Consider the following 25,168-nt stretch of genomic DNA (forward strand, 5'->3'; position numbering starts at 1 on the left):
GGTAAAACTAACCTCGAAAATGACCAAAGGAGCGGTCGCCCGCAAACAGCAGTAACTGCGGAAAACGTGTCTACTACTACTGAGATGTTGGTCTGGGAAGGCCCACAAATTACATATCTTCTTCTTCTTCTTCGTCGGTATCACTCTTGACAGAGTGGTCGTGGTCATCACTTCAGGTGTTGGTGGCAAGCTTCACAACACGTCGCCACTCTTCTCTGATAGCCGCCTTCCTCGTGCATTCATGTAGTGATGATGAGCCATTTACTGCCGCTTTTATCTGGTCGGTCCACCTCATAGGCGATCTTCCTCGTGGCCTGGTACCCTCAACCTTTCCCTGGACCACAAGTCGCTCAATAGCCACCTCCCCTCGGCGGCAGACGTGACCAAAAAAGGTGAGGATACGAGACTGCACCAAAGATGATAAACGCCATGGTCTAATAAAACATGGTCTTCTATTCCCAGAGTGACACGGGCCTACGTCACAATAACATTGCCACTTTATTTCAACATAACATGTTACATGGGTACATTATACCTATGGTTAATAAGTTAAAATAATTCTTTATAATTTTATAATTTTCATTTATATGTATTTTATCTTAAATTTTACAATAACACGTCATTTTTAATTATTCGTTAGCAATATCTTCCGATTCACGAAAGAAATTTCAGACGTTCGGGTAATTCTGTTTACACTACTGGCAACACAGGATAGCGCTGTCACATTTGACAATTCGGATCTAGATAACTTCATGCCCTGACCGTCATCCTTGTCGAACGCGTGTTAATTGTTATTTCCTTCTCGCTCAGTGTCAGCAGTCGCAGTGTTTTCCAAACTTTTCACGTCGTAAGCTTGGTAATTAATGTGTAACTGTGAATTAGTTTTTCAAACGTTTGTCTTGTATAGATAAATAAAGTTTAATTGAATACATTAGATTTGTTTTATTTTACTATGTTTCTACATGAATAACTTAAAATTAATGCCGTTAAAATAATTTTCACCGTTGGTTAAAATTCTCCCACATTTTAAAGTTTGAGAACCTGTAAACAGCATGATGACGTAGGCCCGTGTCAGTTAGGTCATACGCGAATCTCGGAATAGAGTACCAGGCGGAGTATATTATTATACCATGATAAACGCTGCTTGATGCCGAGTTCTCGAAGTAAAGTCTATTTCAATAGAACTTGCTAACTATGTAAACAAACAACTTAACTTTGTTTTATCACTGTTTCTCTTTGAATTTTCACACCACCTCATCAAATACCATTGAAACCATACACATATACACTATAGAAACGGTCCGTTCCGTAAAATACACAAACATATAACTGTATATCTTGGATATTTAAATAAAAGTTTAAAATGGGTTCATAAGTTAGGTTATTAGGACCTGTTGGAATGACGGTTTTGTTTCTTTTAAATTCTACAATTGTCTATGATGGGTAGTGTTGTGACTAAAGTTTGTGATATAAACCCGCTACACACTACCCAACCCACGCTCTGTACCTACCGCCACGGTTATAAAATACATCAATACATCATTCTTAGGTACTAATTTGTCTTCTAATCGTGATTAAACAAATTAAAAATAAGTAACTACTTGTTTTTTACTTTTGGTATTTTATTATTCGATATGGTTTGACATTAGTAAAGTAGTAAGTAGGAGTCTTGGCCATCACTAGTAAATTCATCATTCAGAGACAATTTCAATATGGCGGTTTGTTTACACAGTTAGCAAGTTCTATTGAAATAGACTTTATAGACTCGTTGGTACGGAATTCAGTCCACGATACTCCGAGCATTCTTCTCCAGCACCACATCTCTAGGGCGTCTATCTTCTTCTTCTCTACTTCCCGCAGGGTCCACGTTTCTGAGGCATACAAGAATATTGGGAATACAAGTGCCCGAACTAGCCGGATTTTTGTGGCTCTGTATATGTCGCGATTCCTCCATATTTTCCTCAACTTGTCCATTGCAGACCTAGAAATAGCCATACGCCTCTTCACTTCGTCGATACATCCACCGTTGTTCGTAATTAAGGCTCCCAGATAAATGTATGATTGCACCACGAAATTACAGATACGGACATTGAAAAGATCCTAGGGGTTAGTTCGGGGAGCGTTAATATCATCCTACATCAACATCTTGGAGTGAGGGAGCTCTGTTGTCGTTAGATCCCGCGTTTGCTCTAACAAACTGATGTAGTTACGATTTCTGCTCTATCGGATCAAGACTGGTAAAAATGTTTTCAAAATTGGGTTAGACGAATGGAACTTATATAGAGAGAGTGAGAGTATTTTGAAATAGTGTACAATAAATAGTGCTAATATCTTGAATAGTGTTTTCTGTATCTCAAAACTTATCGAGTGACCTACATAGCACAAAAAGTACACTCCCGGCCAAAAGTATACAAAAGTAAACAAGCTGTACTCTAATGGTTTGACGCTCTACTGCGAGCATATTATTTATACATTAAGTGGGTGGTTTGAAAATGTGATGTCTACCCCAAACTTTTTAATACACTTTTCCTCTGGTAGTTGCACAAATCTCTGTTTTGACATTTTGCTGGGACATCAGGTTAGCTGCAACAACGACCAGTGAAACCTGCTGTGTCGAAACGTCGGTAAATAAGGGTAATAAAATAAATTCGTGATAGACCCGTCTACAAATGTGAGTTAATATGTGTTTCCAAACGCGAATTTTTTTAAATATTATAAGGAGGTTTTATTTCGGTCACTTAAAATGTTTGTTTTTTATGTAAGTTCCCCGATTTCTCGAACACCTATATGGCTGGGCCGCGTAGCCGGTGTAGCGAATAAAAACACACTCGCACCAATAATGCCAATAATACGAATAAAATTAGGTAAGGCTTCAATGGTGAGGACCATTATACAATTCAATGGTGAGGACATATCGCGTTTGGAAACACACATTAAGTCACATTTGTAGACCTATCACGAATTTATTTTATTACCCTTATTTACCGACGTTTCGACACAGGTTTCACTGGTCGTTGTTGCAGCTAACTGATGTCCCAGCAAAATGCCAAAACCAAGATTTGTGAAACTACCCGAGGAAAAGTGTATGAAAAAGTTTGGAGTAGACATCACATTTTCAAACCACCCACTTACCTAATGTTAATTATTGTCAATGGTCCGACACGCAACACTCATAATATCCACGCACACATCTGAAGATAGATCCCTTGGCTTTAACTTCTGTATCACTGCTTCCTAAAGTTGGCAATAAAACCTCCTTGTTTTGAACGGTAGGTACCGTTTAATATGTGCGGTAAAATATTTATTTTTGGCAGCATGTTTTTTTCTTGATGAAAATATTCCATTAAATCTACGGAAAGCGAGGGCGTAGGTACCCAATTAGCACCGTAGAGGTCTAAAAGGTCAGCTGAGCTAAACAGTAAACAGGTTAGTTTATTTTTTATCTTTTTTCTAGGTAATATAAAAGGCCAATATTCGGATGATCCTGTATGTATTGATTTGGTTATCTATTCAAAGGCAGATATCTCAGCAGTATGAAAGTTTATGTAAGTGAATTAATTTGTCGCATTTTTGAAACATTCAAGTAATGCATGTCATCACACACCGACCGCATGTACCTATCATTATCATCATTATATCCTGTATAACAGTTTATACTGTATACATCACGCGGCTGGGCCATGCGTGGACATGCCTCTCCCCCAAAGTTTTCATTATACACAAAATAGGGCTATTATAGGTCCCACTCCTCCCGTTTGGGCCCATTTATACTAACGTAGTCAGAAAGTTTATTTATAACTCTCGAGAACCTGTTTCTCGCAGATTTTAATATTTTTGGAGTCCTCCCACTCAGAATCAATAGCATTATTTAAAACTTTTTATACATTACGTCCTATCAAAGAGAATTCAGACTAGAGGAATATTGTCTAAGTAAATTATATAGTCAAAAAACGCCATTTGACTTTGATCCTTATTTTTCAAAGTCAAATGGCGTTCTAATAGTAATCATTTGTGTCGAAAGATGGCAGTTAATGTACTGACTACATAATTTACTTTGACAATATTCCTCTATTTCAAATTCTCTTTGGTCCTATGGACACAGCAAGTCCTACTTTAGTCTTCAAGGTCTAGTTCAGTGTAGACCAGGATTATTTGTACCTGCTCCTCTACCATTACGAGGCGTAAAATTGTTTAGATGTGTAGGAATTGTGTACTTAAACGTACGGTAATACGATTTCAGACTATACGATAAATGTTAGTACCTTTATACAAGTATGAAACACACTGTAGGCGTATCATTGTTGAGCGGTATCAATGCTAATCTAGTGCTATTATACATTTAAGGTGCTCGCCGCGTTTATTGGTCTGGTAGGGCTGATAGAAGCTGTACCGCGTAATGTACCAGGGGTACTTATCCCCAGTACCATCGGAAAACACCGTGCTCTGCGGGGATTACCACCACCAGTAATTGGTACCTTGGCCGGCGGACAGAAATTCCGTGCTGTGGGTGGGCTATTGAAGCGTGCAAGCCGCGCCGTGGCTACCAGCGACAAGGAGGCGGCCGTGGTTCGCTTCGACTCAGACGTCGAACCCGACCATTACCATTATGCGTAAGTTGTTCCTTATATTGGTTGAATGCAAATATAATAAGTAATTAAATGTATAGGTCCTCTATAACAATAGTTTTGCAATGGTTCAACGGCCTCCTAGCCTAGGCGGTATAGTCGTTCGATTTGTAGCTGGCCCCGAACGGCTAATCCTTTGTCGATTGTAAAGTAAAACGGCACGTGCTACTACCTGCATAAAAATACTTCGGTCACTTTAACCGGTTATTGAATTACAACTCCTATGGACATTGCAATAAGATCCAAAATTAACAAATGTAAAAATATTTTGCGTGGCTGTGTGTGATCCCTCTACGGTTACTGAGTGCTTGCGGCCGGCTACAGAACCAGTCTAAAGGGGCCCACAGATTACCAGTTCGCCGGACGATGTTAGCCTGTCAGTTGTTCGGAGCTGTAAAATTTTGCGTTTAACTGACAGGCCGATATCGTCCGGTGGACTGGTAATCAGTGGGCCCCTTAAAATGTGTTATTGAGGTGCGGAACAAAGGCGCGTTATCGGAAAGCGCACCTACACAGGTTTTCTGAGCGGTGGACTACCCCCCGCTTTGTTCCAAGTTTGACAACAGGGCCCCTATAAAAAGTGTGATTTAATATTGTCTTCGATATGTTTTTTCTTTTATAATTATGGATTAGGGTGTTTCATTTTTCCGAATTTTCGATTTTCATCTGACTTTGCTCGAATTCTTGTTCTAACTGATAAAAAAATATTATACGTTTACATATTACCTGTAATAACCTGCTTAACGAACAACAATACGCGTACCAACCTAGCCGATCTACTACTGCCGCAGCTCGTGATGTGATCTCGCGTGTACTGACGCACCTCGAGGGCGGGCGGCAAGTTGCAGCCATCTTTTGTGACTTGTCCCGCGCCTTCGAAATGATAGATCACTCCCTCTTAATGAAAAAGCTAGCGAGATATGGCTTTGAAGGCAAATTTTACAGCACCATTGTCTCATTCCTAAAAAACCGAAAACAAACTACCTGCATCCTCAATGCTAGATCTGATCTAGAATCTATAGGAGACTGTGCCGTACCACAGGGATCGAGCATGGGAAATAACCTCTTTCTCATGCTCGTAAATGACGTAACTGCGGCATCCCCTGAATTAGAATACGTAATTTATGCTGATGATACTTGCATAATAGTAGTAGCTGAAAATTATAATTGCCTTGAATCTAAAGTTAATATAGCAATGGTCGAAATCAACAAATGGTTTTTGGCAAATGGAATGCTTTTAAATTTAGAAAAAACTAACATTATTCACTTTCAGTTACGTAACATCAAAAAAACCCCCCTAAATATTAAAGTAAATAATATTCTAGTTCCACAAGTGGATCAAACTAAGTACTTGGGATATGTCATTGACTCAGGGTTAACGTGGTCCTCACACATAGACCATGTTTGTGACTCACTCTCGTCAGCATGTTTCGCCCTGTCAAGACTCGCTCCAAGCCTATCTACAAGTAACCTGAAAAAGGCCTATTACGGATACTTCCACTCCATCCTTATCCGAGGCGTTGATATGTGGGGTCTGGCTGCAAACCGCGACAAGGATTTCAAAATACAGAAACGAGCTCTGCGCATAATTTCCAACAAACCGTTTGATCACCCTGCCAAAGAACTATTTAAGACCCATAAAATACTAACACTACCAGCCGTTTATATATTAGAAGCATGTAGATACGTTAGGGCAAACCTTGAAACATACACAAAAACCTGTACCCGCGACGCAAACAGCCGCAGATTGCCCATGCTAGTCGCACCTACGCAACGACTCGCGAAGGCCCGAAAGTCTCTCAGTATTATCGGGCCTAAAATATATAACAAAATTCCTAATGACATTAAATTTACAGATAGCGACTCAATATTCAATAAAAAACTCAAATGTTTACTTCTAGACCAAGCATGTTATTCTGTTGATGACTTTATGAAATAAATTATTATAAAATTTACTATATTAACAATTATTGCACGATCATTATTATCATATTTAGAGATTTGTAAACTTTGACTGATGTAGTATTTTTTATCTAGAATTGTAATAATTATCTTATTTCAAATGTACCTGTGTGACCTGTAAAATATTTTTACCAATAAAGTAACTGAACTGAACTGAACTGAACGTTAAAAAAAAATTAAAATCGGTCAACATTTATAGGTTGCACAACATCAACAAAGATTTTTCAAATAACCAACGACTCTACATCGGAGGGTAGAAAATGGTTTAAGCGGCTACCATCAAAGCGGAGAGTAGTGTGATACTGAACCTTCTACATATAAATAAATTTTAAAATTAGTAGTAAACTTGGATTTTGGTTACTCGATAAATGTTCTAATTAAGATTTTTCAGTTTTTCCACCTGTTTGCAAAGGAAAAGTGCTTTTATCGTGTTTTAGACGCAAAATTCAGTTTTCTCATTCGATTTTAGTATCAGTTCATTATATTTTGTCATTTTAGAACATAGTTCATTTTCACGCAATGTATGGGGTTCTCACTCTACCTTTTCAACTTGTGCAACCTCTAAACGTTATTCGATTCTTTTGAAAATTGAAATAGATAGTTTTTAGTGTGGGGAGACTCCATTGGTGAGCAAAGTCAGGAAAAATATTACAACTTTTTTTTCTCCATACAAAAGTGAATCACCCTATTATGGATTAGGTATATTTAATGAATGACAATGAAAATTAAAAACAAATCTTTTATAGATACGAGACCAACAACGGAATTTCCGGGCAGGCTTCTGGAGCCCTGAAGAAGGGACAGGAAGGCGATGCCCTTGTAAGTAAAATTACCACCAAATTGGACAATTACGAAATCACTGTCAATTTCTTTGATAAGTTGCGTTGATAAATGTAACCTTTTGTTATTTTGGAGCCTTCGAGTCTTTCGACAGATTAATTACTTTAGTACCTAGGCTTCCTTCTCTAATTAATACAGTTAGAAAAAGATGGGTAAGCTCTCGCGGGTGCTGAATTAGTGTCGCGGCGCCCTAAGCCTACTGTTACACCTTGTTTAAAAGATGACTCACGCTAGACCGGGCCGGAGCTTCCGGCGCTTCGTTTTCTATGGAAAGCACCATGTGATCATCGATCATAGAAATGACATGTCGGACGCCTAGGCCCGGGCACGGCCCGGTCTAGCGTGAGTCATCCTTTACTAGTAGCACAAAAAATGTGCATAGATACGTAATTTAAAAGAACATATTGTGGCAGTTATGATTGTCATACTTACTTATTTGTTGTATTGTTCATGTAGTGGTTCAAATATAGGATGTTTCTGTTTCTGTCCTGGGGGCCTAGGCAAGATAAGTTAAGAAGAAACGTCAATTGAAACTTGTCGGGAATATCATAGTCACTTGACTTTCCATAGTATCCTGTCATCCCGAATATCCTGACACATTTTTCTATTCGTTTGGTATTTGTCGATGTACGGTTGTCATGTTGGCTATGCCCCCTGATTGATCCTGTAAAGGTTGGACACTCAGGGCATATGATTTTTATATACCTACATACTAGCGACCCGTCCCGGCTTCGCACGGTTAGTGCAACCAATTTACACAAAACCTTAACAAATTATACATCTAAACCTTCCTCAAGAATCACTCTATTGATAGGTGAAAACCGCATGAAAATCTGTTCAGTAGTTTTTGAGTTTATCGCGAACGTACAAACAGACGCGGCGGGGGACTTTGTTTTATAATAAATATTTAGTAATAAACTTAACTAAACTATAATCTCCCGTTACAGGTCGTCCAAGGACAGTACTCGTACACGTCGCCGGACGGAACTCCCATCGAAGTACAATACGTAGCTGACGAATCCGGATACCATCCTACAGTGAGCCTTAATTAGTAACTACTTACTTCACGGGCTCAGTTACCCAAAAAGGATATATCTTGGCCTCTACAACGCCGCCCTGCCATATTCTGTACCACTTCCTGCCACTTGGGTACTCTGAGGGCTGTCAGAGGGTCTACCGCGAACCACGTTCGACGTGTTGCCTCTCTGTCGCACTTGTAAATTCGTACGTAAGTGTGACAGGGAGGCACCACGTCGAACGTGGTTCGCGGTAGGCCTATAGGCCGGACAGGTCTTTCAAGGCTTTTAAATGAATTGACCCTAACTTGTATTACTAACATTTATTGATGGCATTTTCACTCGTTATTTTTACGCGGACTCAGTCATATAACATGGAAATTAACAAAAAAACTGCCGCCGTGATAAGGGTACTTTTATTTTACTTACTCCTCTGGCGCAGCGACCCAAAGTGTGTCTTGGTCTGGTGAAATTTTAACCACCGTTCATACTTTGCGTAGTGACTTTAACTGAGCAACTTTTATTACTGGGACCAATGCCGAAATCGCGAATAAAAATTTGGCTGTCCATGGGCTGTCCCTTATATAGAAATCAGCGGCAACACATCAGCCGGAATGTATGAAACAGCCAAATTTTTTTCGCGATTTCGGAATTGGTCCCATAGTAAATAGAAGTTGTCGTATGACCTATAAAGTCACCACGTAGAGTATGAACGGTGGTTAAAATTTCACCCTGTATTATATTTATCCGTTAATTTACATAGTTTTATTATTTATTATACTACTCTTGGGTTTTATTTCATGAATAAATTGAATATCGCAATAAGCGAAACAATAACAAACTTAGGTAATAATCAGTTATAAAAACACATTTTCATACCAATTCACGTTTGGCCGGTGTTACCACCAGAGATGTGCGAGGATGCGTAGCGAGGGATGTGTTTGATAAATCAATAGAATCACTTCATTTGTTTTCCTCGCTCAAACTCAACTCTGGACTGAATTTTAACTTATCAGTATCATTTTCGTCCGTTCAATTGTACGTAAAAAATTGTGCTTTACATTTATATAAATGTCTTACTTTCAGGGTGCTCATCTCCCCACGGCCCCACCGATTCCCCCGTATATTGCTCGTAGTGTGGAGTGGTCTCTGGCCCACCCTGCGCCTGAGAAGAGACGATAAGTACACGGATCTAATGGACTTAAGACCCCTTTCAGACATGTCAGAAACCGCGCGGACGCAAAACGCGCAATTCAACCGTGCGGAGTTATTATAATGGCAACGTACAGTCAACATCAAAAATAGCGTATCAGAATATGCGTTCAAAGTATCTATTCCCTGATAGCTTAACAAAAAGAGATATGTCTTTATATAAAGAACAATTCAACTGTTATCTACCTTTGGATGCGTACCTACTCTCCAGATATCTCTATTTGGGAAAGTAATCGAGGTTGGAAGATACTTTAGGCGCATTGTTTCTTACGCTACTATTGACCCTGACTGTACTAGAATGCTTATGTTTAGGTTAGACTTATAGACTACCACGCAGAGTCCGCGGTTGATCCATCCGCGCGGATTTCGTCGTGTCTGACACGGCCCTAAATACAACGAACCTTGCTACAGAACCACGAGTACAAATGATAATTAGAGAGTAATAAGATGTTATGGAAATAAGCGCAAATATACATAAATATAAATAATATGTAAATAAAATTACAGAGCCATATTTATTTGTTTTTATTAATGTTCTTGAAACCTTGGTATATTTCCTTTTTTGATTAGGCAATCTTTGATACAGTATTCTAGTATTCATGTACATATCAGCATGTCTTAAGGGGCCCACTGATTAACAGTCCGCCGGACGGTATCGGCCTGTCAGTTAGAACAAAATTTTGACAGTTCCGAACAACTGACAGGCCGATACCGTCCGGCGGACTGTTAATCAGTGGGCCCCTTTATGTGTCAAAGGTTCCTTCAACTATAAGAGAGATTATATATCGCTTAGTCCATGTTTATGATAACCCCTATTTAAGAGTCCTAAAATTACAAACGCCTGTACATAAAAGTTTTGCAAACGTATACTTGTGAATTATTACGCAACATCGACGATCAGGCGTTTTTAAATGAACGATAGTTGTAAAAAAATATGATGTATTTAATACCTTTTTTTTACAGTACGTATCGTGCTACTTTACCGCCCTAGTGCGGTAATTAGTACAATACGTGCCTTTGTCGAAAATTTAAAGGGTCATATGCACTGTAAACCGTCGTACAATACATGGGCGAAAAGGTAATTCGTAACTCGTGTCGATTTAAAACGCTCCCTTCGGTCGTGTATCAATTAATCGCCACTCGTTGCGAATTTCCTACTTTTCGCACTTGTATCGAAATGTACTATTTACAATTTGTTTTAATGTATGACTACTTTAATTTGTTAAATAATTCGGCCACTTCAGGGGAGCAATTTGACTCGAAATTTACGGCTATAATCACATCAAAGCTGCCAAATTAGGAAAGACAAAAGCACACAACTTGACTTGTTAAGTTGCTAGATTTGACAGTACGGACGTGACATCACCATTAATCACAAAAGTAGGTTAGTAGAGTCCGTCTAACTAAGCTAACTCTGCACCGACTTTGACAGAACAACTTGTGGTAGTGCCACTATGAACGTCTTATTTTGACAGGATTTTTATGTTTATGGTGGCACTAGTAGACTTTGAGTGAGAATAAGTTATTAAATAAAAAAATATATTAACTGTAAAAATTTAATAACGGGAACATTTGTTTGTATTTAAAACAAAAACCAATGACCTTTTTATCCTAAAGGAATACGCAGGGCGATTGTGCACTACAATGAATTTTACTGTCCGGCAGTCCGAGTTTTCATGGTCCGATATGGCATGAAAAAAACGGATGATTGGCTTGTGCACTTGTCCGTCTTTTTACTCGCAGGTGCGGCGCAGTGGCATGAAACATTCACCCCCCCTAGCCCGCCCCCGCCCGGCCAAGTCATGAATAATACTAATTCCAGACGCAGTGCACAAGCATAAAACAGGTTTTTCATAGCTGTCATCTCGGACCGAAAAAAAAACTGTCCGGAATGGAGAAAAGTAAAATGTCGGACGGTAAAATTACGTCTAGTGCACAAGCTACTATATACATTTAATGGCGTGCCATATCGGACCGTAAAAACTCGGACTGCCGGACAGTAAAATACATTGTAGTGCACAATCGCCCGAGGGTCCTAGCTGAAATTGATTGGTCAATACTTGCGTTAGGTATAGAATTTGCAATTTAGCAAGAACCCTAAATGGCATAACAATCCCGTGTGGTGACTGAACGTACCTAAATAAAAATCTACGCAAAAACTACTGCTTAAGCAAAAGCAACATTGACGATGACAAATAATGTGGAATTCATAGTTCCGTCTTAGAATACAAATCTATATTTAAAATTCATGAAGATGACACAGATTGTTCAGGTTTTCGCATTATATGAAGTTATAAGGAACATATCAATGCCCACACCGAGGATATCTACAGTTATACTAATAAAATGGTATGATTATTTGTTTGTCGTCTACAAATCCCCAGTAAGTCTACAAATTAGAAATATTAGCAAGCAACAAGTTGAAGACTGAGTAATTAAATAGTAGTTTTATGTTTGATTAATAATTCAAATAGAAATGTCAAAGTAGTGGATGATATTTACAAAGTAATACCTAGTTTACATGAATAATGCATCATCAGGCATATATAAGAATAGAATCACAGTGACACTGGAATATATTCTATTTCTATGATGTTTCACTTCATCAAAAAAAATAATTTATGGTTTTGTTAATATTTTTTTTAATTTTTTTTTTGTTTAATGAAATCGTTTTATTACTTATTAGATAATTTATATAGAATAAAGTACCATTAAAGATTTCGTCAAATCAAAAACGTTTTTTTGTTAATTACATCGATGTGAGTTATAGTTCAATACATATTTTGAGAGACATTTAGTTGAGACATATTTAATTTAGAGATGCCACGAATATTCGGCAACTATTCGGTATTCGGCCTATTCGGCCACTTTGCCGAATATTCGGTATTCGGCCGAATGTTCCCTACTATTCGGCCGAATACCGAATATCTGTTGCACCTACATAAAAAGAAAAAATACACAAAAAAATAACCAAAAACTAGGTATATTTAATATTTAAAATGTATTATTGGAAAGTAGTTAAATACAAAGGCACGTTTTTGAGCATTTGTTGATTACAAAATATTATCTTTTTATCATGGGTCTGATTTGATTGACTCTAACTACATTAATTAATTCTGTTCAACATAAAAATATATCTTAGCAAACGTTGTGCATTGTTGGCGAACAGTTTTCATAATAATTGTGACTCAAAATGTTCGCATGTCATGCCGAATATTCGGTCGCCGAATATTTGGTATTCTGCCGAGAGGGGGGCCGAATATTCGGTATTCGGTATTCGGCCAAATTCACTATTCGGGGCACCTCTAATATTTATTTGGAGATAATTAAAAATTTGGGTCAAGGTCGAAAGGGAATATTTTTTGCATGTGATGAATCTAATGAAAATAACGCTAAATGAGGAGGATCGATTTAATTTTGCATACTTATTATTAAAGTTTAAAGTTTAATAATGACTGTTTTTTTAATGATTCACGGTAAGTTTCACTACACTTATGTCGACAGGGATATGAACCTTGGTTACCTTTTGTATTGTTTTCGAGCTCCCGATATTTCGACGCAGTTATATGCATCTTGTTCACGGGTAACTGACAGCGGTGGGGTGGCCCACCGCTATCTTGGGCGGGTTTAGTATAAGTCTAGTTTACAGTTTATAATTAATTTGGATGAATATGGAGTTAGAGCTGGTTGCGGTGCCCATTATAATTGGCGAGATTAAAGCCACACGACTCTGTTGGCTCGGAAATCTAGAGGGGATGGGAGAGGATGGGGCTGTGAGAAGAACGAGAGAAGAGATGTGGGATACCCGCGTGGAAAACGTCAGTCCGGGCGTCCGAGATACTGCTGGAGTGACGAAGTTCTAAAACACCTGTGCACCCGGAGTACCCCACCTGGCGTGAAGTGGTGCAGAGGCCGGCCCTCTTGTGTCAGGTCAAGGTCCTTTTTTAGTCACGGAGCCAATGAAGTTACTACCGTTAGGTATGTTGATATAAATGCCGATTAAAAGTAGACCATCACTACTATCAGTACTATCATGTTATAACACTTAAATAAGGTTGTGATATAGTTTGCATATATACGAGTAAAAACTGTTGAAGCACATTTACCTCGTGGGAAGCAATAAAGTACAGTTTAAGGTAAATAACTAATTTGACCAACTAATTGGTGAATTACCTCACGACGTTTTCTTATTAATGTAAACCACACCTAAGTCGTGACATTAAACACTGAGGTTGATTCATCACAATATGTTAAAAACAAAAAACCTAAAGTTAATACTTAAATTGTCTCTCACTTAAGTGCGAATTACAATATTCTAGAAAATGATTTTAAAATTTTATCCAAGTAAATACAAAATATGGAAATATTGACTTTTATGATTTATTTGCATTGTATGTGATTTGATAATGGTTATTATTTCATAATTATACGTTGTTTTTATTTATGATTATGTTTTATTGGAATGTGTAACTAGACCTTTGTGCTGTACTTATAAAAATACATTTCAATCTTAGCTGAATTAAAGTAAAAACAATGCTGCGATAGCCAAAATTTTACTGATAGCTTAGTGTCACCTTTAAATGTGAAGAATTTCAAGGCTATACTCATCAAACACATAATAAAATGACTAACTATAACAACATTAATAACTTCATCACAACCAGAACTATAAAACTAAATTTTACTATGCAAAGCGACTCTATTGATTATAGTTATTCATTAAAATTTATTTATAAGTACCAAGGACGAAGTAATACTTTCGTAAAAAATTATATGCGTTTATAAGTGATGTCAACGGTAGGAATGAATGATGATAATGAAATGACTATTGACTCCCTTCAACGAAGTGTGTTCAGACACATCCAAAATTTGTAGATATATCTAATGATGACTGGCGCAAAAGTGAAAATGAAAAAATGAAAATGATAAAGAAAAAATATTTATTTGCTAACAAGCAATCTTTAACAAAATACAGGTTGGTGCACCTTTTTAAGTATAAAAATACCTGTGTTAAGGAACACCGCTCTTCCTTAGTGATTAACTACAATCTAAAAGAAAAACTATGATAATAAGTTTAATAACAATAAAGTAAATTAAATTAAACTAAACAATTTAATAATTTAACTATGTAACAATAAAACTAACATGTGAGTAGCAGAGCAACTAATGTAATATTATAAAAAGTTATCAAAGAGAACTCTATATAACGTAACTTTTTGTAAAACGGGGCAGGCCATAATTGTAACGACAACGAATCACTTTGTGTCCCTCCATCACTCTTCTATATTAGTGCGACAGTGACAGTTGCGTTTCGTTCGCTACGGAGCGTAGATGATTGGCATGTTGGCTGCGTAGCCAGGAAGCCAATGACAATCGTTTACAGAAAACGCTAATTGAAACTTACTACTTACGATTTTTCGTTAGCATCTGTCATAACGATACAAATTCTACTTTTTGTTGATACTCAAACTATTGTAATTTTGGCTACACGACCTAGCCTAGTTGTGTTAAAGCTTAAAATTAAGTAGATAATATGTTCCGATTTGTGACTAACGAGTCGACGTCAAATCCATTAATCCTAATAGAAGTGAACAGCTTTAATATTGAAATTTATGCCTCAAAAAGTGAAGAAACGCGAAGTGTACTTAAGATTAATAAATGAAAAATAAAATCACATTTCGGCACTTAGTAGCTTTGCAATGTAAATGGACCGTGCAGTTTAAATATTTACGTATGATTTAGGCCACGAATAAAGATTATTACTTATTGTAAACTAACAAATATCTATGAGACATGTTACTTGAAATAAATATATGAATTGAATTGAATAGGCAATACACTTTAGATTTTTTATTAAATGTACACTAACCCAAGCCAACCCCAAGCCAAGCGCCAAGCCAAGGCCTAAGCAAACCCCAGCGGACTCCAGGCTCCCATGAGCCGTGGCAAAAATGCCGGAAAGAAGTCGCAAGAAATCGAAACGCTTGGAAATCTCCATCCGGAATCATGTGGTCCACGTAAGAGGTCACGAGTGTCACGACCCTCAGTTCTTCAGTACACTAAATTACCTAATTTTATTGTACATTATCTGCAGCAATATAAGCTGAATTCATGCTTCATAGGCAGGGTCACTAACCACTAGGCCAGACAGGTCGTCATTCAATTCATAAAAAGTCAATGTATAAAACGTGCCTCTACCTATGATTCATTTTGATTAATTCCCCAATCCAATCGTTGAAAACGTTAAAGTTGATAGCTCGAATGGCTAGTTACTGAAAAATCTCCATTCCAAAATAAATAAAAAATTATATACTCAGTAAAAGATTACTTAATATTAATCTTACCTGATCCGGTTACCTCACAATATGGCATTTCGCTTTTCAAATTTATGATCTCGATTTGATACACATATACTTAAGTGGTATTCTACTCTCATCTCGCTCACAGATGTATATTAGTAAGAGCGAGATATACTGCGATTAATATCATCTCGATTATAATTAAAAATATATTTTTTATTTTAAATCTGAATGTCGCTAAAGGTGTTTGCAACAATGAAGAATTTGCGTGGGCCGGGCCGTTGAATCACGATTTTTTGTCTCAAGATACGGTTTTGAGATAAGAGTTTACTGCGGAATGGTGTAACTGCGGACCGAAGTCAAATGTCATTTAAAACCGATTTTTATTTTGTTGTCGATTTTTTGTTAGATTTGGATAAAATTTGGCTGGTTTGAAGAGTTCCTCATTCTGGGTGGAATAAACGGAATGTACAGAATAGGAATCTCTATCTAACTACCAAATTTTATCGAAAACTGACCAAAAAAACAAAATAAAATTTGGCCCTTATGCTTAATTTAATGCTTACTGATTTATAATATCGGTTACATCTGTTATTTCAAATAATTATTTCACTCTACAAGTGGCCTCGCTTACTAACAGTCGTACATATTGCAGGTAGATAAGAAAAGATATATACATATTTTTACCTGTATGTTATATCTTACAGTCATTTTGTTGAGTTTATTATCCAACTTTATTTCGTTTATTATAAGTAAATTAAACGTCTATAAAACCACAATTCATCATAATATACCTGTACGGAACAGTTGTTATTTTTGTCACCTACACCTATTTTTTGTTATGCTGTAACTTAAATATTATGTAACTCTAACTTGTTTACAAAAAGTTATATATAGGTACTGGTTTGGCAGGGCCATAATGGAACAGACAAGCTTTGATGTTATTGAACCCATTTTTCAATAACCAGTCAAAGTTCGTGAACAGGATGTGGTTTGTAGATAACCTGCCAGCCTCACCACACCCTCAGCCTCACATTATTTCTGTTGGCCGTAAATCAAGTTTCCAGCATTATTGTATCACAACATCTGATCCATTATAATTATTATCATAAAATAGCCATCAATTAACTTTTGTGGAAGTATTGGCCTTGGTGACAAGACGAGTAGATAAAGTTACGGTTCTATCATCTGCTTTGGTGAGTTTGGTGGAACGTGTATTATGGATGATAATTAATTAATAGTTTAGCAACGATGCTCAAACTTCACGCTGTATTGAAATATAGTTTGCTTAATTTTATATCGGCTAGACTATATAGTGAAATGACTCCCTTTCAGAGCTTCTTAGCTATAATTCGCTACTTCCTGCTACTTAAAGTACAATGCGATGTGAGAACTATTTATAGCCCAAAAAAAAACTCGTTTCTTATTCCAAATTCGATAAAAAATATGCATTTCACGTAGCATGTCTAGTAAACATATGACTAGGTTTGCTCGAGAGTTAAAATCGAAAGAAATCAGTCAAATATTACACAATCATGCAGTAAGAACTTGTAAAGGTTATCACTTACCTATCCCCATGGACGCGTATTTGTAATCGAAGCGTCATTTTGTCATATTGTACAAAAACCTTTGAAAATAATTATTATAAATAAGCAATGCCAATGCCAAGCCATAATAAAAACTACGATTAATCGACTGACGCGGCAATCAAATTAATCAATTCAACAGTGTGCAAGTTTTAGAAACGTTGCCTATGTATAAACGGCAATCTACACATAGCAAATGAGACGAACTAGACAAGAGCATCGTCTTTAAAATAATATAAGATAAAATGGTATAAATAGGCTTTCGTCTTTGAAATAGCACATTCAGGGAGTTAAACCCCGTGTGTAACAACGAAAATGCGCGGATTCTTCGTAAGTGCTTTTTTTTGGATTATTCTGACATCAGTTTTGGAAATTGTGTGAAATCATTAGAAAAGCGTTGGATAATTTATGTGTGTTTAGTGACTCATTATCAATTTATTGTTTTAGGTTGTTTGTTTGTGCTTGGGCGTGGCCCTTGCCGCTGAGTTCCCTGGAAAGTAAGTTAATTATATTTCAAATTAGTATTTTTATATAATTAAAAGTGTAATAAGTAATGTTTTTTTACTCTTAAAATTTTGAGGACATTATTTTAACAGTAAATTAGCCATACTAACTGACATTAAAATAAAATCAAAGTATTTTAAAACGCTGACATTGAAAACAGTGAACTTAACCTACCACTTTGATTCGGTTCATATTTCAGTTTACCCAACTATAGTTTTCTAGGAAATATTTTTGACCTTTCTAGGTTTAAGCCTAGGGCAGTTAGATCTGACTAAGCTCATTTTTCTAATCGCAGGTTCCAGTTCAACACAAATGCCCGTCGTTTCAACAGCGGCGTGAGCGCCTCGGCGTCGGCCAGTTACCGCGGCGACGTCAACTCTGGACGCTACGTCGACAATTCTGGACGCTACAACCCCGCGGCTGACAACTCGGGCCGTTACGTGCCCGATGATCTCGGCAAATACAAGTAAGTTTTAGTTTATGTACCCCTGGTGGATAGAAATTTAGTCATTTGTGTCGAGGTACAAAAAATAGTCTGACAAATAAATTCGCCACTAGAAAAATGGCGGCGCATTTGAAGATTATAGGGTCAATATTGCATTGAGGTCTTAAATTTCGCGCCTTCTATACTATTATAATTGCTATTCCAGCATACATAATATACGAGTATACTTATAACTAAATGCCATCAATTTATAGCTTTATTATTTAATGTTTATGTATGTAACATACCTAAAAATATGGTAAAATATGGTACAATTTGGGTGGCACTTGGCATCCTTTAAACGTTAATACCAATAAATTATCACTGTTCAGTATTAAACGATACAATGAGTAATAAAATACTTAAAAGACACGTCCTCGCCCAGTAACCCTGTGCGTTAAGCATTACAAATATGGTCTGATAATACTCCAAATAATAATTTTACTTGTCAGTGACACGGTAATATTCGTTTTATTTGCTTTTTAATACTCTCTGCATGCTCATGATACATGAATTATTATTGGAAGTGTCCATTAAAATTCTTCCTTTCATTCCTGCATTTGCAATATTTGCATAGTGAAACTAGAGGAAGTATATCTCAAGAAAGTGTAGGATTGTAGAATTGAAATAAAGCCGTGATACTATACTGGGTGATATTTTTAGGTGATTCAAGACACGTGTATGCGATTGTACTCACTTCTAGGATCAACTTTTATTATAGCAGCAACTCTGGAATAATAAACAAAACCGGCCAAGTACGAATCAGACTCGCGCACGAAGGGTTCCGTACCATTACGCCAAAAACAGCAAAAAAATCACGTTTGTTGTATGGCCCCACTTAAATATTAATTTTATTCTGTTTTTAGTATTTGTTTATTTATTTGTAATAGCGGCAACATAAATACATCATCTGTGAAAATTTCAACTGTCTATCACGGTTCATGAGATACAGCCTGGTGACAGACAGCAGACAGACAGGCGGACAGAGGAGTCTTAGTAATAGGGTCCCGTTTTTACCCTTTGGGTACGGAACCCTAAAAAACATCCTGGTCTCCATACAATTGTGTCGAATTGATAACAGATCTTTTTGCGAATTCAGGGTTGCTCTCATAAAAAAGTTGGTCACAGTAATGAGTATTTTTTAATCGGATACCTATCCATAATTCATAATTTAAATCTTATATCACCTATAAAAATCACCCCGTTTCTTATATATTCGTAAATATAACATCAAAGGGATTGAAATAAGACAAGTAGATTAACGAAACAAATTGCAAATCTTGCCAAATTCGTTAAAAAATCTTGAACTATTTTGTAAATTCTGGAAGGCGTGGACTATTCTACCCAGAAATTTGACAAATGATAATTTCCAGCGGTGACCGAGGAGACCGTGGTGGTGCCGGCGGTTTCTACAGCGGCTCCAGTGACCGCGGCGCTCCCGGGGGCTTCTACAAGGGCTCGAGTGACCGTGGCGACCGCGGCGGTCCCGGTGGCCAGTACACCGGCGACAACAACAAGTGAGTACTACGTTACACAGGTACCTGTGTATCTAAATACAAGAGCTCGACGGAGACCGGGGTTCCAGCGATGTGAGTGTTTTAACTTAACGACATCGGTTAGGCAGTATTTTAATTTTAACTTTTAACTTTAACTTAACCCAGGTTTCTATTTATGAATTTGATTTTAATAATGATTCTTCGCTAGCCAAAATAATTCTAGATTATCAACTGGTGGATGTATGTACTTAAAAAAATGTTTCTTAATTTAAGGGGCTTCGGTGCTGGTGGTGCCGGTGGTGCTGGAAACGCCGGTGGCGCCAACAGCGCTAGCGCCTCAGCGTCTGCTGGCGTCGGCGGTTCCGCCAAGGCCTCCGCGTCCAGCGGCGTCGGCGCTGGCCGGTTTGGCTCCGGTGTCGGCGTGAGCGGCAAGGCTGGGTCCACTTTCGGTTCAGGTGTTGGTGTAAGCGGGGTTGGTGTTAGCGGTGTTGGTGTTAGCGGCGTTGGTGTGTCCAGCAGCGCTAGCGCTGGCTCCGGAAAGGTTTACAGCAGCGGTAGCGCCGGCAACTACGACTACAAATACGGCATCATCCGTCAAGAGGGAGAAGTCGAACCCGATGGCTACCACTACCTGTACGAGACTGAGAACAAGATCCTTGCCGAAGAGGCCGGCAAACTTGAGAAGATCGACAGCGAAAACGATGCTATAAGAGTCAAGGGATTCTATGAGTTCGTCGCCCCCGATGGCGTCACCTACAGAGTCGACTACACCGCTGATGAGACCGGCTTCCATCCCTCTGGCGCCCACATCCCCAAGTAAAGAGTCTAAATTAGTTAATCGAAGAAACGTATGTGACAAGTATTAATTTTGTCAGACAAGGCTCAAACTGTGTTCATTCAATTATACTAGGCATTGATTGTACAATGGCTTGTTATAATAAATATTCATAAAAAGTCGTACCAACATTTAGATCCCTTAACTTTAAACAGACCCAAGCAGTGACTTGAAAAAGTAATAATAATATGATACATATGTAAGTTCCAGACAAATTAGGTGAAATAACAGATATTCCAGTAGTGGAAGCAACGATTGTTACTGTTGTGAGGTTAAGGCTCGCTTTCCACTGAGGTGGAAATGAGTGGAGATTAGAGGAGACGTGCGCGAATCAACCAATAGCATTGGTTGTAATCAATATCTTTTCCTCTCTGCTGGATTACAACCAATGTTACTGGTTGATTCCCGCACGTCGCCGCCTCAGTAGAAAGGCAGCTTAAATAATTGACAAGCTAATACAGGCACTTGATTGCAAGTAGTCCTAATCCAAATAATATTATATTATAGTACCTTTATAAACAAGCTTAAATTATGATTTACAGCTCAGAGTAGAGAAAATGTCGAATCTGAACTGTACCGCGAAAAGCGTTTATCTAAATGTGATATTCAGATGTCGACTGCAGCGTTGTCGTCGCCACTCAATTTCAATCTCAATCAATTCAATTCAAGTCAATTTCCTAAATAAAATAAGTGGCATTTGTCGCCGCATCACTGCCGTGATTATGACGTTCAATTCATCACTCATTTTATCAAGGAAATAGACAGAGACAGCGGTGGCATTAACGCGGCCGTAGTAATGTCGCGACAGTAATGCAGCTATAGTTAATATATGAATGTCACCTTAAGGGCTACTTGCACCATTCACTAATCCGCAGTAGCCGGTTAAACCTGGGTGTAACTCCATTACAATGGTTACCAGTACAAATTGACAATAGGGTAACGGTTTAACCGGTTAAGCCCGGGTTAGTGGGATGGTGCAAATGGCGCCAAGAGTTACATTCGGATTGCAACTACAGCAGCGTGTTAAACTTTTAGTAGGTAGCCATTAAGTAATGGCCACTATATCTACAGTAGCATTAGGTACTGATACAGCGTTATCGCTCCAGCATTGCAAAAGCAGGAGACGACAGATGTCACGGTCAATATAGCCTCCTATAGTCTAGTCGCTAATGACCTAACATACGACGCTGAAAGTCGTAGGTTGGAATCCCGCATTTATTTGGTTTGTTGGCATTTGTTTGGTTCGGTTTGGTTGTATATCACGGACATTTTGTTACTGCGTCATGGATGTTTTATGCGATTTTAAGTATTTATATGTATCTATGTACAGTCAGCACCAATAGTAGTGATTAAAAGCCTAAATTACAGGTAAAGAAAAGCTTTATTGAGCTTACTGGGTCTATCTGGTCTATCTGGAGATCATCCCTATGTTTATTTAATCCTTTGATAAAATGAGTGACGCATAGAATGTTCTAATCGCAACAGTAATGCGGCAACGATAGAGACATACCTATTCTATTGAGAAAATTGACCGTGAAATCTGACGTGACAGTGAAATCTAACGTGACAGTGACAAACTATTATGCTGAACCAGCAAAGCCGCTGCATCGAAAACGTATTGTGCGATTGTATTAATTGTGTCGATAAGTAGCAACTGGACGTCAACGTTGTTTATGTGCGTAAAGATGCAGATAAGACAAAAAATGTCACGGTGGATCCTTTTGACCCACATTATACAAGGATGACCAACCCATCACGCAAGCGTCTACAGTCAGCAGCAGAAGTTGCTAAGCGGGCCATGTGTTCAAAATGATCTTGACGCGACTGTATTGCTAAGAGAATAGGAGGGTGTCAAGGTAATTTCGAACACCTCGCCCACGCGCTATGCTACTTTTTATGAGATGCATCGATTCTATATCTAGTTTTGGATTAATATGTCAGTAGGTTAATAATCTAGAATTTAGTATTTAAAATCTAGCTATGTTGCTATTTGTTTTGAATTATTTTTAGGGTCCAGTACCTCAAAAAAAGGAACCATCATCTTCATTTCTTTGTACGTTCGTATGTCTGCCTGTTTACCACTTTTCTCAATTTCTCTTTTCAAGCCATGGACCTAGAATACTACGGACGTAATTTTGCTAAGACAAAAACTGTGATTCCATCATCCACCAATTTCCTAGTATTTACGCGTGACACACACACATTGACAGTTATCTCAATGCCCTCATCCACCAATTTGCCGTCAGACGGATCGAAACGTCAGTGAAGTAAATTTGTCCAAGAAAAATGTAAAATATGCCGGCATGCGTAGTTAAATCCTGCAAGAATTGTACCGATCGAAAGAAAAAAGTGACGGAATAACTTTTCATAGCTAATTTTATCAATTATCAGGGTATAGTACATAAAATCTCCATATTTCATTGTTTATAAATGCGAAACAAGAGTGTGACCAGTAAGTTGAATAGGGTAATTTCCCGAAAGTAGGGTAATTGATGCCGTTCTTATTAAATCATTATGTATATAAGAGATCATTTAGGATATTTAGGTAAATAGCTAAATTATTGATTTTGCATTTCAAACTAGGTCGGCATGGTAATTTCCCGATAATAAGGAGATTAAAGACGTTTACATGAATAATGTTTGATAGTTAACGTTTATTTGTTATGTAAGGTAAACATACACATGGTGCTCGTCGCGGTTCCAGTCCAGTACATGTCATCTTGAAACTTAAGTCATTGTCAATAGAGGTGACAGCAAGGTGTCATCTATTGGGCATTAACATGTCGAGCACTAGTACATTTACCTTATATTTATTTTTTGTTTAAAACCAGATATGTTACAACTTACAAGTTAAATATCATTAGGTATTGAAAATAATATTTGCACAAAGTAATTGTGCAACAATGCGCATTTTCAAGACCTATTAAATCAGTTAGATACACACTTTTTTATTGTCTAACGTAAAACTGTCCTATTTTAATATTTGAAAACAAGGACGATATTGAAAATAATTGTTCCACCATTAGGGGAGAATTTGTGTTACATGGTATCACTCGTCTACACGCACACTTTCAAACCGTCCGCCATTGCAGTGTCACAGTTTGTCTTAAGTGACATTCCCTCTGTCAAATATATAACTCTATGTTTCAAGCTTATAAACTTCTAATTTGACGTACCTAATCGAAAGATACCTAGAGATTGTGGCCTCTGACAACGATAACTGTAGGAACTAGCACAAATTGAAGTGGCAAATATGTTTTGACCACACTAACACCAAAAGGCTCTCTTGATTGTTCAAAAACTAATAGCAAAGTTGCATTTTATTCACATGTGAGGCAAAGTAATCAGATGCAAATTTTGAGTTGTTTTCTTATGTTGGCTGGTAGAATTGGCTTTTAAATGATGATTTTGAATGATAAATATTTAATAACATTCATTTGATGTCAATTGGTTTGATTTTGTTTAATATATTACAGTTAATATTTTCTTCGGGTTGATGTGGTGAAAAAAATATTAACCCTCGTGCTTTGAAACCCTCGCGATGCTCAAGATTCCATTTTTAATTTTTAATTTTGGAATCTTTCGCTTGCTCGTGTATCAATTTTAGCACGAGCGGTTAAACAACAACTTTGCCCCCTTGTAAAATAAATAACTAGTAAAAGCTCAGTTGGTACAGAATGGTTAAGCTTTTACCGACTGTCATGTAAAGCATCGCTCTCGCACATAGGTACATACTTGTGAAAACTAGACGATAAACGATAAAAGCGCGACCATCATAGACCCGTTCGACTAGTTAGGTAGATCTTACCTTGAACTACCCTTTTGAACCAGTTTTAGATTTGTCATGACAAATATTAGAGCAATAACTAAGTAGTTCGATCTAACAGATAAAAATAACACGGATATTGAATAGATATTTATTCAATGTTACACCTTTGACCTAATAAATAAAGCAAGAATTAATTATGTGCAAAAATTAGAAGTATATTCTATTATACGGCGACGCTAATAGGTATTTTCAAGATCGTAAACCATATCATGAATTTAAACATCTCCATATTTTGTTAGCCAATCGTATATGAATTAGTCATTCAAAATAAATAAAATAAACCAATATAGGATAAAGGTCTTATTGCGGTGACTAAAAGCATAATATTCTACATTTTATGTACCCATTATAGCATTATTTATAAGTTATGCGAAAAGTTTAGACGCAGATGGAGTCATCGTTTTGCTATTTCGATGCGCAAGGGAAATCCGTATTAGTGTCACCGATTGGCGTCAGGGATCTGAGCGTATCTTAATAAAA

General features: G+C 37.5%; 1 protein-coding gene across 1 annotated transcript; it reads left to right on the top strand.

The window, feature by feature from the left end:
- The first annotated feature begins 17,739 nt into the window (after positions 1-17,739).
- Positions 17,740-20,966, top strand: LOC134793749 (larval cuticle protein LCP-30-like). Its single transcript, XM_063765419.1, has 5 exons — positions 17,740-17,870; positions 17,988-18,037; positions 18,340-18,510; positions 19,902-20,045; positions 20,298-20,966. Exons 1-5 carry the CDS (start codon positions 17,856-17,858, stop codon positions 20,842-20,844), a joined length of 927 nt encoding a protein of 308 aa, XP_063621489.1. The 5' UTR covers positions 17,740-17,855; the 3' UTR covers positions 20,845-20,966.
- Positions 20,967-25,168: the final 4,202 nt, after the last annotated feature.

This window comes from Cydia splendana, chromosome 9, assembly GCF_910591565.1.
Source record: "Cydia splendana chromosome 9, ilCydSple1.2, whole genome shotgun sequence".
NCBI lineage: Eukaryota > Metazoa > Arthropoda > Insecta > Lepidoptera > Tortricidae > Cydia > Cydia splendana.

Excerpts from the sequence above, each read along its gene's own strand:
- LOC134793749 (XM_063765419.1), top strand. Across the intron at positions 18,038-18,339 it reads GCCGCTGAGTTCCCTGGAAA|GTTCCAGTTCAACACAAATG; the intron begins GTAAGTTAATTA and ends TTCTAATCGCAG. Across the intron at positions 20,046-20,297 it reads TACACCGGCGACAACAACAA|GGGCTTCGGTGCTGGTGGTG; the intron begins GTGAGTACTACG and ends TCTTAATTTAAG.